The following is a 15,596-nucleotide window of genomic DNA, read 5'->3' as shown; positions in this document are numbered from 1 at the left end:
TTCAATGGGAAGGAAAATGGTTCCCTCTTTCCTTGAATTGTGTTCACCTCGATGACAAGTTGAAAATTGTCCTTGGGCAGAATATAATGAGCTGGGTGAATCTTTGATAAGGATACAGAATGAATATTTTAGTGGGGAACAGTACAACAGTGTTTTTTATTACTATGGTGGAGGAGGAGACTACTTTTTATGGAATCTCCATCATTCTCCAATGTGGCACTTGTGGGCGCCATCATAGCTACCAATGTGTTTCCTGGTGCCCACTCACTTCTTCTCCAGATCGCCATCTGAAATCACTCATATAAGGATAGATGGACTCACATTCTAGCTGTATCTGAAGAAGTGAGCTGCGGCTCATGAAAGCTCATACCCTACAATAAATTTTGTTCGTTTTATAGGTTTTACTGTTCTCTTGCTCTAATACTGACCTCGGTTCGACACGGTATATGGCAGTTTCATATGTTCACATGTGATAGCCACATACAAAAGTTGTTGGAGATGCTTCTTGTGCCATCTGCTTCTACAAAGCCGTAATACGCAAGAGTCACTCATCATATTAATCAGCCTGATTAAATGGAGTGCGTCTGTGCCAGCACCGCACATTCCAGACAATATCCTGCACAGGCATGGTACGATTTTATATAGTACTGGGGACAGTGGCCTGGTAATATTGTAAATAAAAAATAAGGACAATCCATGTAACTAGCAGCTTTTGGATATTATAGCCACCAACTACATCTACCACTGCACAATGTTTTCATAAGGGCACCTTGCCAGATAAATCTACTATAAATCCAAGGTAGATGAAGAATCTTGTCACATCCCCTTAAACCCTTGATCTTTTAAAAGGAGTCTTTTGTAAAGGTTACAAAGCATGAAATGCAGGACAAAGATTTTTTTTTGTCACTGAAACTCAAACCATCTTTATTGCAAATTCACGAGGAGGACAAAGCTACAGGTCAAAGAACAACTGCTCTGTTCTCTGTCTAAAGAATATGGTCTCTGTGGTGCTATCTGAGATCAACAAGAATACCTCAATAAACATTTTTTTTCTTAGAAATCTTATTAAATAAAAAATTATCCATATTTACAAATTAAAAAGCTGGTGCATCCTTAAAGGTTTGCTTAACATTTAGTAGGTCTTTCTTCATATACTTCAAGTCTAAGTTTACACTTCTGAAGCCATTTACATTAGTCTATTGACTAATGTAGATCAGTTCAGTACCTTTTTCCTAATCATCACAGTACCGTCCTTCTTATTCTCCTTTTTCTCTTCATCTTTTTTATCGCAGAGCTTCTGGGATTTCCACCTGGAAAAGAACAGTTGTTCATCTGTGCTATCAGTGCTACTTGGAATTTTAAAACAGATCATATAATTATGAGAATCATGTGGCTGACAAAATGAGTAATCTGGTGTTAGCAGAGCCAGATTTATGCATAAACTAATTAAACTACAGTTTAGGGACTTAGATTAAGTGGGGACTGTACATACAAAATATTACTAAGCCTTATTAGGAAGAGCAAGATTCAGGTCCAGTAGCACCTGAAAAACCAACAAAATATCCAGGATATAAGCTTTTGACAGTCAAGCTCCCTTTGTCAGATACCTTCGAAATCTTGTTAAGTCTTTACGGTGCTACTGGACGCGAATTTTGCTCTTCTATGACAGGCCAGCATAGCTACCCACCTGAAACGAAACCTTACTAAGTTGCCGTGGGAGGGGGGTGGATAGCGCTTCAGAGCATCTTGAACTTGACATAGTTTAGACCCTTAATTCAACCCTGCACCTGAACACTTCTACTTAAACATAAGGGGAAAGCTGTTTTATTTGGCTCCCAGTTTTCCTACAAAATGTTAAGACCCATGCAAAAAATAAATTGCTCATTCTTACACTTCTCAGAAATATAATGAGACAACACACATTTCATACAAAATATTGTTGTGTTTCTTTTGCATGTTCATTCTGAAAAAATCAGATTGGTACCACCAGTCTTCCTTTTGAGGGCTTCCTGGCAGTATATTCTTTTCTTCTTCTTCTTCTTTTTGGGGGGGGGGGGCTATCAAGTTATATCCTTGTATATAGGGCTTTTTTTCTGGGAAAAGAGGTGGTGGAACTCAGTGGGTTCAAGACTGGAGAAAATGGTCACATGGCCGGTGGCCCCACCCCCTGATCTCCAGACAGAGGGGAGTTTAGATTGCCCTCCATGCTGCGGCACGGAGGGCAATCTCAACTCCCTCTGTCTGGAGATCAGGGGGCGGGGCCACCAGCCATGTGACCATTTTCAAGAGGTTCCGGAACTCCATTCCACCACATTTCTGATGAAAAAAAGCCCTGCTTGTACAGAGGGCATGTGCTTCATTCTGTTTTATCCAGTTCCTTTCCCAAGGAGTTCTACATAGCACTCCTTCCTTTTTACTTTCACAACAGCACTATAATGTAGGTTAGACCAGAAGGAGTGACCAGCCCGAGGTTACTACTGACCTCCTTATCTGAGCGTGCATTTGAACCCAGGTCCTCTCAGACCTTATCCACTGGCTATCTCCTTCATGCTTGTGAAGCATCTACAAAAAGGGGGTGGCCAACTACCCATTCCTTTTCTATCTCTTTAGTAAGCTAATGATGTATTTTGAATGCAGTCATCAGATATCTTTACCAATACATTAACAAAAACAAGGATAATTCCATACATTTTATAATTTTAGAGAAATTTCATCAGAAAAGCCTGTTTTACAGCTGACTATAACAATGTGTCTGAGTTCTAAATATTTTAACTTACATTATTTTAACATGGTCACCTTGTATATCTTAAAAAGTTTAGCTTCATCATCATAATTCCAGACGTGTAGCCATGAAAGATCGTTGCAACAAATTTGAACACGCATGTTAGGTCTTTTTACATGGGTGATTTTTGCCGCTTTTGGCTCCATACCTCTTTGGTTTTTCTTCTGAATTCCAGACAATTAACTCCCTTTGGCACCCTGACTTGGATAGCCCAGGTGAGCCTGATCTTGTCAGATCTCAGAAGCTAAGCAGGATCAGTCTTGGATGGGAGACCTCCAACAAAGACCAGGGCTGCAGAGGCAGGCAATGGCAAACCACCTCTGTTAGTCTCTTGCCATGAAAACCCCACCAGGAGTCGCTGTAAGTCAGCTATGACTTGAGGGCACCACACACACATACAACTCCCTTTGGCAGGCAGAAAATTCAGAAGAGAACCCATGAAACATCGTACTGAAATCTGAAGGAGGAGTTAATTTGGAAGAAAACTCAAAGAGGTATGGGGCCAAAAGTGGCAAAAATTGCCCATGCAAAAAAGGCCGTAGGCTGATGCTACAAGACTCCTGTTTATTCATTATTGTGTACCTGAAACACCTCTTGCCTGTAAACCTAAAACAGCTTAAGAAACTTACCTTCCTTAGTTGTTTTATGTTACTTCCCCTAATTGCTTCCATGAGGTCACTATGGACAGATCTCTGTGGGGTGGGAGGTCGGGTAGAAGGACGCGAACCTTCTTCTGATTTCTTATCTGGGATTGATTTTAAGGAATCTTTTATTTCTTTCAAGATTTCATTCTCATATTTTTTGCTTTTCTTGCCTTTTTTCTTTTTCTGTTTATTTTGTGCACCTTTTTTGGCACTCTCCTGCTGTTTGATAACTTCTGCAATATTCCTGGTTGGTGCCTTTTTCTCTGGGACAATTTGAGCAGGTGGTGGTGGAGGCGGCGGCGGTGGAGGAGGAGGTGGCGGCGGCGGCGGCGATGGTGGCTGGATTTTAACAGGTGGAATCTTTTTAGGAAGTTTTGGAGAGGACCAAGGTGAACTCCGGGGAGATGAATAAGGTGAAGAGCCAGGAGTTCCTTTTTGCAAAGCTTTGGTCTTTGGGTTGACTCCTCCATCCCAATTGGACTCCTGCTGTCTTTGTTCCTGCATCCGTTTCTGCCTTTGTTTATCCATGTTTCTCGTCAGGATGCTTGTCATACTCATTCTTGGTCCAGCCAGCTCAAAGTGATAGCCTAACTTTACCAGAGTAGTATTGTCTTTCATAAGTTTAGCAATGTCCATTTCCACCTGGCTGCCCATGATATGTCTTTGGTTGTGGAATCGCAATTCTGTTAAAACCTTGTTGTACTGTAAAGCCCTCATGATAGCCAGTATCCCTTTGCCTGTGATAAAATTGGAATCTAGATTCAGACTTGAGATATGTTGATTCACTTTTAGCATTCCAGCAATAGCCATTGCCACGTTGTCATCTGCATGAGTGTTGGACAGGCTGAAGGTTTTGACTACAGTGTTATCCCTGAGGGCCTGAGCAAAGTGAGTCAGCATCTGGGTGGTAATGTTCTCGATATTGTTTAAGTTGACTTCCGTAGTATCAGGGTCATTGCTCCTAACTTTCTCCAGAGCATCTTCAATCACCGTGGGATTTCCACAGGGGTGAATGGCACCTGTTCTGCAGCTCAAGTCTTCTGTGTCCTTTTCAGTGTTACCATTGGTAATAACTTCTCTGTCATTCTTGCTGTCACATTTTCTTTGTTTAAGTTTGTCTGAATTCCTGGTGCTTTCACAATTAGTAATCCTTTGACACGCTTCGGCAATTTCCTTTTCTTCATCATCTGCACTATTTTCTTCCTCCTCCTCTTCCTCCTCCTCCTCCTCTTCTACCTCTTCTTCCTCATCTTCTTCAGTGTACGCCTCCTCAGAAACTTCACTGTTAGTTCCTGTGAAATCATCTTCATCGATTTCTTCCGATGTCTCATCTTCGCCATCTTTAGCCTCCTAAATAGGAACAGAAGGTCAATAAATATCTTGGGAATAACATAGCCTACATTAAAGGTTCTTAAACGTGGTCTAATGAATCTCCCTAGGATTATTAGTTTGTCAAGCTATAAATGCGCTACTGTTGCTTATTCGTGTTGTGAAATCCAAACACTTTTCCACAAGAAATCACTTTTATTTTAGAAATATCTAGGGCTTTTTTTCAGCTGGAATGCGGTGGAATGGAGTTCCGGCACCTCTTGAAAATGGTCACATGGCTGGTGGTCCCACCCCCTAATCTCCAGACAGAGGATAGTTTAGATTGCCATGGCGCGGAGGGCAATCTAAACTCCCCTCCGTCTGGAGATCAGGGGGCAGGGCCACTGGCCATGTGACCATTTTCACCAAGGACGATTTAAACTTTAACCCCCCCCCCCCTTGTTCCAGCTGACGCGAAGTGACATCATTGTGTGGTCTGGAGTTCTACCACTTATTTTCCCAGAAAAAAAAGCCCTGGAGATATCATATTTTCCCCAAAGACATTGGACATTATTTATTTGAAAACACTTTCTCAAGGCCCTGTCCTGCAAGCCCATTTGGGCCCCTTTCTGGAGTGGAAAAAGGTGGATGCGTACAAAAAAAAGTATATGCTGTTTTCCTGTAGGAATATTTTATTTTTATCCTATCCCTTCTCCAAAGATCTCAGGGCACATTTTGTCCTTCCTTTTATCCTCACAACCTCCCTGAAAGATAAAGACTGGCCTAAGATCACCCAGTGAGTTTCCTAGTTGAGTGGTGACTTGAAATCAGGACTTCTTAGTCCATTGTTCAAAAACTGCAACCCACATATGGTGGAGGATTTGCCATGGAAAAGAAAGACGGGAAGGTGGCTGTATTGCACCATGTGCTGAACCGTAGCTGTAGGCACAAGTTTGGTTCTCATGGATCTTTTCCACTAATGGTAGTGCCTTCCTTTGGCAAATGGCGACTTCTCCAGATAGAAGAGACTTTTGCATCAGGGGAAGACGTACTTGAGGAAGAAACTTCCATTAACAGAACAGATCCATGGATACCAACCCACAGGCTTGCCTGCATGGGTTGCCAGGACCCCGCTGGCAACTGGCAGGTGGAGGCACTGGTTCTACCCATGCTTTTGTGCCCATGGCCCCTAGAAATGGCCATTTCTGGTGTGACACCATTGCTTCTGGTGCTGCGTCAGGTCTGATTCTTTAAAAATTGCCCAAAGCATAGCGTTTCATTATGCTTTAGGCCAATTTGTAAAGCATCAGCCCTTGCACCACACTGTTGCTTCTAGCTATGCACCGGAAATGACATCATCTGTAGCGTCCATGTACTTGCTCCATTGGGGGCCCATTTCCCAAATCTGCCTCCTCATGTCAATCAGCTGGTGATTGGCTGGCAGACACAGGAATCGCTGGCAGTTTGCCCGTCACCGATGGGCATCTGTGATAGAGTTCCCAGGTGCCAGCCAGTGGCTAGCAAACTCCCAGGGATTTGCCCCCTCGTCCGGTGATCACCCAGTGGGTGGTGGCGAGTTCCTGGAGGTTGCCCATCACCGGCCAGCACCCCCAATAGGTGCAGCAACATCACTACTGGAAGTGACGTTACCACATCAGCCCCGGGGCACGGGAGCACTTCGTGTGCATGCAAAGAGGATCCTTGAGGACAGCACAAGGTAAGTGTCAGGTGTTCCTACCCTCCCGTCGGGAGGTGAGAGGGATCTGGCAATCCCACCTGTGGAGCATGTTGTTAGATATCCTGTATGCATCTGCCTTAATGTGAGTTGTTTAATGGAAAACGTGCAGAAACCTTGGCAATTATGCATCTTCACATAAATACATAGGGAATATTTACAAAGGGGTAGCTAACCTCAGGTCTCCCTAGGCCATAATGAATCAACACAAAAAATATATGACAGAGGGAGGGCTAGATAGGCTTTGAGAAGCGTGCAGTGACCTCCCATTTCCCCTGATGTCCCCCTGTTGTTCCAGGCCCTAAATGTTTGCAACCAAAATTAAAATAATAAAGGTGCTTGAAACAGAGAAGTGTCAAGCAACTTCAAGTTTTGACATAAATGAAGGAGGGAATTAATTGTACTTGAGCTTTCACATACATGAAAACCAGGGCTCATTTTGAGGGGGAATGTGCAGGAATACAGTTCTGGTAGTTCTCCAAAAAGGTCACGTCAGGTGGCCCCACCCACCTGATTTTGGGCCATTTTGGGCCCGTTTCGGCCTGGATCGGGGCCGAAACGTCCCAATTTGGGTCCAAAATGGCCAGGAGCAGGCCCAAGACAGCCAGGATTGGTCCCAAAATGGCCAGGATTGGGCCTCTGATGGGTGATGGATCACTCTCCCGCTCAGCAGCAGCCCAATCCTGACCATTTTGGGCCTCTTTTTGGCCATTTTCAGCCCCTTCTTGCCATTTTGGGCCTAATTTTGGCCCTGAATGGCCAGGATTGGGTCCAAAACAGCCAGGATAGGTGATGTCAGGGGGTGTGGCATATGCAAATGAGCTGTTCTAATGAGTTCCTGTAGCTCTTTTTCTATGAAATGACCCCTGATGAAAACATGAAGCTGCCTGAGTCGAACCCTTGATTTATGAAGACAAGTGTTGTGTCCTCTGACTGGCAGCAGCTCTCCAGGACACCCAGTCAGAGGTCTTCGACGTTGATCTGATCTTTTGTCTGATCTTTTAAACTGGGTATGCCAGAGATTGAACTTTGGACCTTCTGTACGCAAAGCATGTGTTATACTGTTGAGCCACAGCCCTCCCCAGGGACCTTCCTCGTTCCAGACATCAGTTGCTGTTAATTGTGGGTACATGGCACAGCATCACACCCTTTTAGCATTGTTGTGTTAGAAAAATTTTGTTGTTGTTTTGCCCCCCTCTTGAAGAGACTAGTGCATGACAAGCTCTATATTAATACTTTGACTGATGGCATACCAACACCCTGGCCGCTGTGCTTGGATAAATTCCTTCAGCTGAGTTCTGATAAGCGCCAGCCCAGAAGTGAGATAATGCCCTGGCGCTGCTTTGCACGGGTAGAGGACGTGGCTCTATCAGTGCTCTAGTATATTTATAGCCCTATAATCTGTAGACTGCTAGGAATTCAGTATTCTCTGCTCGGTGTTGAGTATGTGTGTATGCATTCAGTTTGCTCTGCAAAAACAAGTGATTGTGTTATGAAAGAAGCAAAGGTATATATGATGAGACCATGACTATTTCCTATATCCAATGAAGTTTTGGAACCCTCTCACATGCCATTTTTCATTTAGTCTGATCTTCCATATGTGAATTACTTTGTCCAGCCAAGTCCAGTTTGCCCTAGGCAATACCCTAAGAATCAAAGTGATTTGGAAGATAGCGTATGAAGCTGGGACATAGGCTTTTAAATCAAATTAAAGCAACTAGATAAACAACATGTTGTTTGATGTATTGTCGAAGGCTTTCACGGCCGGAGAACGATGGTTGTAGCCCGGAAAAACCCCCAACAACCAACATGTTGTTTGCTTAGGATGATTTGATCGCAGTAAACCTGTAGGTATTTCACGATCTTTAGAAAATAATCTTTTATTCATTTGTTGAATGACTTTACTATATGAGAGACAGGGGCCGTTTTCATACACTGGTTAGCCCCCAGAAAATCGTGTACAACTCACAGCACGACAGTGTCTTCATAGCGCGATTTCCCATCTTGATCCTGTCTAATGGCGCAATTTCTGACATCATTGTGCCATTAAGCAGGATCACGAAAACGGCCAGGGCCACTTCAAAGTATTTTGTTGCCCAAATGAAGGTGTACCCAATGCTTCTGGGGTCTGCATATCCACTGGCGGGGCCAAGCCAAGCCTCTGGATGATGCGGGTGGGTTCTAGGAGTGATGCTACCCCCTTGGGTGCCACTGATGGCTGCAAGAGAGCTGAGCCCTTGCAGGGCATCAGTAGCCTCCTCATTATGCCATCCTAAGCAGTCATTTGGGTGGGCTTGGCCCTGGTGGGAAAAGTGAGAGATAAATTTTACAAAATTAAATCCTTGCTCAGATCTAGACTCATTGGGTGGGCCCTGGCAAATTCCTGGTTCTGATCTATAATTGTATAAAACAGGAATGATTCTCAAGCTCAACTGGGTTGGGAAATTCCTGGAGATTTGGGGTTTGGTATTAGGGAGGGGAGGGACCCCAACAATGCATAATGCCATAGAATCTGCTCTCGAAAACAGAACGCTGCAGTCTGGAGATCAATTGTAATTTCAGGAGACATTCATCCCCCCACCTGGAGGTTGGCAACCCTTACTATGGGTAATACACAGTATCTTTCTTGCAGGCATTTTATGATCAAGATGACCTTAGTGTCTTCATTACTAATCTCTGATCTTCTTAATGTCTTCGTTTTTTAAATTTCTCTCCGATTTATAATGCTTAGTAATTTTATAATATGCCTTCTCTTAAATTTTGGAAACAGAATACGTAACTCCTTCCAATCTCTATACATGTTTCAGAATTCACCCACAAGAGAACACAAACTAGTGTAAGGTGACATGTAACTGTGTGGTCTAATATGGATTCATTTATGATTTACCTCACTTAAGTCAAAGCAATGGGCTCACACCTGAAGCTCCCTTATACTGAATCAGACCCTCGGTCCTTTGAGGTCAGAGTTGTCTACTCGGATTGGCAGGGTCTCTCCAGGGTCTCAGGGAGAGGGCTTTCACATCACCTATTGAGGCTCCATAAAAGGCTGACAGATTTTTTTTTTAAAATATAAATTCTGTTTAAAATATGAGGTTAAAATATGCTTAAACTTTTTGCTATGGGCAAAATTGCATGGTAGTCCTCCTGGGACTCTGCCATTCCTTCAAATTGTAAACGAGAGCTGCTGTAGCACAGTGATTAAGTGGCTCAGCTATGAATCAGCACTCTACAGGTTCAAATCCCACTACTGCCATGAGCTCAGTAGGTGGCCTTGGGTCAGCCACCCCTCTCAGCCCCAACTCCCCAGCTGTATTGTGGGGATAATAATAACAACTAACTTGTTCACTGCTCTGGGTGAGGCACTAATCTTTCTAGAAGAGCAGTATATAAGCGCAGTTGTTGTTATTAAATAAAGATCACATTATTAAACTTGTTTATATTAAAAAAAACCCTACCTTGTATGTAATACATTGGGAGAAAGCTTCTGGTCTTGTCCTTCTGCTATATGTGGTAATTTTGTGCAGGAAGGATTTAAAAAAAAATAGAGGAATGATCAGAAATGTCGTCCTCATACACATTCCAAAGAGGTACAGTTCCAGAAGCATTCTGCTCTGTGAACATGTGTATCAGTTCCCCTTAAGATGAGAGGATTTCACAGTAACTGCACAACATTCACACTTCAAAAACACAAAACGATCATTGATCAATTTGCTTTTTAGAGCAATGGGAAACATTCAGGCAGACTGCAAATGAGAGGATGAATTCATGCAATCTCGTTAATACGTTTGCTCTCCTACCTTTTCACATGCCCCCATCCTCTCTTTTTCTAGAAGTTTCCTAGTCTCCCTTTCCCAGTAGGCCATCAAAGCTTCCCGACTGAAAGTTCCAGTTGGAGTTTTCTCTGTGAGGCTTTTTTGCCTTTGGCCCACTGGAAGGTTCCGGTCAGGCTCAATGTCCTCCAGCTCCCGCTCCAGCTCCTTCAGCTCCTCATCCGTCAGAGAGGCAAGGAGTTCATCTTCATCTAGGTCTTCATATTTACTAAGCTCTCGCCTGTAGCCAAAGGTAGACATGGTCCCTAATTTCGTCGGACTGATATAGAGCTGAAATTAAAACGCAGCATTCAGAAAAGCTGAACCAAGGAGTCTGTATCAGGTTTGGTCAGCAACTGCTTCCCCGTGTCGCTGTGGCACCCTTTTAAAAAGTATTCCTAGGGGGTTGCGACAATGTACAGGAGGATGAAAGCATGCTCTGTTTTAAGCATCAGACGTCAGCAAGACAGTTGAACAGAAAGAATGTCCCAACACCAGTGTCTGTACGTCTCTTAAACACAAGGATTATTGACTGACTGGCCATGACCATATTTAGCGTAGTCCGACACAAGGAAAATGTATACTCCACTATCCACTTAGAGGACAGGAAATAAAGCAAGTGTGCTCCCCAAGATCTTGTTTTCATCAAGCAATAGAAAGCAATCCAAAAGCATGTTATTTCAATCGGCTTTGTGTCATTGTAAAGATGAGGGGGGGGGAGGCTTTCCCAGCTGTTCAGAGAACTACCCCAAAATTTCATGGTTATTGCCAGACGAAGGGTGGGGGAGGGACCATCACTTCATCTGGCTGAAGCATTGTTATGTTTAGGAATGTAACATGAGGCTGGGAAGACAGCCCGTTTCCCAAGACTGTGGAATATGCCACTCAGGTGATGTCAGCTGTGTGTTAAATAATTGTACTCAGAGGCTAATGACAGAACCCTATCTTTAAAAGTAAACGTGAGCTCAGCTGCAATATCGAGGGCTTATACTACATAGGAATTGTATACCTTCACTGCGGCAAACTAACACGGCAAACTGACTCCACACCAAAAGGAGATGTTTACATTTACAAGCAAAGGAATGTTTTGATTGCCTTCACACTAATTGCATCCTGTCGTCTTGTGATATATGTCCCCTTCTTTCCCCTCCCCTCCTCTTCTGTATTTGACCAGTTCGGATCAGGCATCTGATGAAGAGAACTTGATTCTCGAAAGCTTATGCTACAATAAAATAAAATTGGTTAGTCTTAAAGGTGCTACTGGACTCTTTTTGATTCAGCTGCAATAGTAACTTTATATTTATTATGAGCCTTGATATCATTCCTTTGAATACAAAGAGATTTGTCAAGGTGCAGGTGTGTGGCATTGAAATCTAAGGAGCTGCAACCCAAAGCAATTATTTAGCAGGACTGACAAAAATGCCGTTTATTATGTATCTTTTACAATATGTAATTCTCACATATCACAGTGGTTCAAAGTGGTTTTCAAAAAACTACTAACCAGGCAATGAACTGCAAAATAAAAAGTCTACACTAGAGGTGAGCATGAACTGGGAAAATGGCAACTCGTTGTGGTTCATGGATCATCACATTTCCCGAACCATGAACCGCCATAAAATTGCCTGGTTCATTTTGTTTGGTTCGTGAATACGTCATTTTTGGGGCAGCAGAAGGTCTGCAGAAAGCCCATCCTCCCCCATTGCTTAGGAAACTGATTGATCAGTACCAGGCTCTCTGCAGTGATGAACTGAAAAACAAACCAAATGAACTGGCCTAAAAAGCATCACGGTTCGTCAGAAATGTCCTCCGATGAACCGCCAGTTTGCCATTCAAAAAATGGCCCAGTTCGTGAGAACTTCTGTTTGTATTTCAGTTCATGCCCACCTCTAGTCTACGCATAAAATACCAAGCTGTACATTAATCTTTACTTCTGGATGTAAATTCTACACCAGCATGGTAATTTTTCCATCATTAAGCCCAGTTTTTGATAATGCCCACCTATAACAGACATGAAGGCTTGGGGCGGGGTGGGGGGGAGGTCAGAACAGTTCAGGAAAACAAATTCCGTTTCTTGAGGGCTTTAAAAAAAATTTCCAATGAATAATTGGGAAATCTTGTGGAGCATTGAAAACAACTGCTATAAAATACTTTTTCTTTGAAATTAGTGAAATGCCTTTAACATAAAGTTTTATTAACTCAGAACGTATGGTATGAAAAATCTATATATTTTTCAAAAATAAGAAATTTTGGGGAGCGCTAAAAACTCCTAAGAAACATGAATGAAACATGCTAAAATAGCATAGGATGCAGCAATTAGCAACTCTTTCACTTTATTAGTTGGTGTATTTGCAATTCCCTTGTAGACATTTACACTTTAAAATTCCATAATTATGCCAATGAATACAACTTTATATGCGTGAGGCCTATTGGTTGCCAGGCCTAGCCTGGCAACAAGGCAGAGGGATGGGTGCGAGGGTAGACTCTAAGGGACAAGCAGAGATGATGAGACATTTCTCTCCTGAGGAAATGGAGACTCTCTGAAGAAGCTGAAAAGGGGAAAAGCCTGAGGAGACAGAGAAAGGCAGCTGGAAGAAGAGTGTTCATATTCTGGTGTGGGTGTTTGTGGGATTTCTCCTGTTGTGACTGTGAGGAAAAGTGGCTTCTCAGAGCTTCTGAAGGAGAGACCACACCAAGTGTGCAATGTGACCTGGTTGCAGTTTGTGAGCCAGAGCCCAAAGACTGACTCCCTTCTCTTTTCACTCCGACTTTGGGACTTCTCGGTATAATTTATTATTCACACTGTTTTTTTTAAAAAAAACTCCTAGTACTGAACCTGTTCAGATTTTGAATGGGGCACCCACAGTTCTGCAACCACTAACCTGGCCCTTTTAATGCAAAAGGGTAACATAAAAATAATTTTAAAACCAATTTTAAAAAATCTTATGCTCTTACTAGCAGAATATGACTGCCCCCAAAACTAGGAGCCCTGAACTCTTCCAGAAGGCAGTTTGAGACATGGAGCAGCCACTGAAGAGCCCAAGGTTGTACTGTCATAGAATGTGACTAGGAGGTTCTGACGATAGATCTTGCTAGGAAGAACAAAACCAATACTTGGGAGCAGGTGGGGAGAGGCAGTCTTTCAAGTATGTCATTTTGTTGATTACTTAGAAACCTGCAGCAGCGGAGCGAAATTCCAAGGAAAACAATTACCAGTCCATAAAATACAAGGGCCAACAAAATAATGGCTAGTTGGAAGGAAATTTACAGTAACATGTTTGAGCTGTTAGATGGTCAAACACGGTTTTAATGTACTTTAATTGATTAGATTTAACTGGGGAAAATAGCTATAGTTCGATGAGTTACAGAAGTGGAGACTTCATTACAGACTGAATTAATCTAAGACAAGGTATAAAACGATCACAGACAATAAGTGTTTATTAGCTATTTAATGTACATGTCTATGACTGCCTCTCTAGGGAACCTGCCTGAGATGGCTTACAAAATAAAGCATAATAAAAACATACCATTAGTTTGTTAAAAGCTAGCAGTAAAAACCAGCTGAAACATAAAATCAAGAATTTAAGCAGTTTTAACATTAATTTTACACAGTTTTCAGGACTAAAAAGCAGACTATAAAAAGAGCATTAAATCTCAGCCCATGATTAAAATGAAACACTTTAGGCTGCTACTTAAATGAGAGTATCATACGTGACAGGCAAGCCTCAAGGAGAAGCGCATGCCATAGGCAAGGGGAGCCACTGAAAAAAGCCTTTTGTCACCTGTGTGCTATGTCAGACTGCATAGAGGCTAAGAATCACACCAGACACTTGCTTGGGTTAGAAATGGCCACAACTTTATTGATTACAGCTGGATGGAGCATTGACCTGGCATCTGGGCACAGATCCCCATTGGCATCGGGGATCCTGGTTGCTGACCAATGCATCACCCACCAGCCTCCTGCTGGCACCTCGGTACAAATTGTTCCATCGCCGGCCCTGCCTGTGGCGACCCTTGCTTCCAGATCCGTCGAGGTGAGAAGTCCCGAAGGCCCACTCACCCTATTGGGATCCGGCCCAATGCCTCAAAAACCGCCAACCCATAAAGTTGTGACAGTGCCCCCCAATAGTCCTTAATCAGCGGAGGGTGGGAGGGTGACAAACTGCTCCTGCGGATGCTTGGGTATAATGGCACTGACCATGTGGCTGGGCCAGCACAGGATGGACGCTCCTCCTCCTACAACTAGTCCCACCTCCACTTCGTCTTGCACCCGGTGCCAACCCAGCTTGCCGGTAAGTCGTCAGCTTCCTTTTCTCTGGTCGCCATCCACTTCACCTCTGCAGAAGGTGATTGATGGGTTGGAAAGTATGGGAGGAGGTTTCCTTTAGCTACCAAGATTTTCGAGCCTTAATGGCTAGCACAGCAATTTGAATTGTGCCTGAAAACTGGCTGTCCATTTTGTGCACATCTTTCTTTTTTGAGCAATTGTGACATCACTCAGGAGACTGATGCTTATGTTGGAGAACTGCAACAGAACATGTCTAGTCCAAAATGTTAAGAACACGATGCCATTTGTTTTGTTCTTGTACAGATGGTGTTCTTGGAATGGCTGTTCTAGGACTGGAAGAATTTGCTATAGCTACTCATTATCATTCCCAGAACAGACTTTCACTCTTCTAGTAAAATAATTTTCCTCCAATGCGTTATTCTGAGTACCTTTGCTTGAAACCTACAAGTGAAAAACTATTGTCAAGATAGACCCTTTCTAAATAAGAGTTTTTGACTTTCTTTTGTGTGTCTCAACAGTAGCTGCAATCCTGCATGTAACACAATTTAGCCATCACACAAATTACATCATCAGGCCCATGTGCATAGTTCCAATAGTCCGCAGGTCTGACTACTTCACAATGATACCACAAGCATGCTTTGAACAAAATATACTGTTAGCCTCATGGGCTGAATCCGTACACGTTGGATAATGCACTTCCAGTCCTATTTAGAGATAATTTGGAACTGAATTTTTTGTGTGTGAAACAAAAAATCCAAACGATTGCTAAAGTGCATTGAAAGTGCATTAGCCAACATGTGCGGTATCAGCCATGGTCTCTAAACTCAAAAAATGTAGTACAGAAGAGAAAACAGTTTGAAGTCTTAATTCTAATTTCACTGCTATGTATATCATGATGATACTAATATCATCATAACTCTGCATACAACTGAAACACAAACCCATCTGCAACAATTTCTACAGAAAACCTGATTATTTAAATGTTATTGTAGTTATTTCTTCAAGGAAATAATTAAACTTTTTTCTTGGACAC

At 42.8% G+C, this 15,596-nt stretch overlaps 1 protein-coding gene across 1 annotated transcript; it reads right to left on the bottom strand.

The window, feature by feature from the left end:
* Positions 1-901: 901 nt before the first annotated feature.
* Positions 902-10,689, bottom strand: LMOD2 (leiomodin 2). Its single transcript, XM_054988793.1, has 3 exons — positions 10,267-10,689; positions 3,412-4,776; positions 902-1,310 (listed from the first exon to the last, which is right to left on the bottom strand). The coding sequence occupies exons 1-3, from the start codon at positions 10,537-10,539 to the stop codon at positions 1,284-1,286; spliced, it is 1,665 nt and encodes a 554-aa protein (XP_054844768.1). The 5' UTR covers positions 10,540-10,689; the 3' UTR covers positions 902-1,283.
* Positions 10,690-15,596: the final 4,907 nt, after the last annotated feature.

This window comes from Eublepharis macularius, chromosome 9 (assembly GCF_028583425.1).
Source record: "Eublepharis macularius isolate TG4126 chromosome 9, MPM_Emac_v1.0, whole genome shotgun sequence".
Classification (NCBI taxonomy): Eukaryota; Metazoa; Chordata; class Lepidosauria; order Squamata; family Eublepharidae; genus Eublepharis; species Eublepharis macularius.
This window is presented reverse-complemented; position numbering and strand designations above follow the sequence as displayed.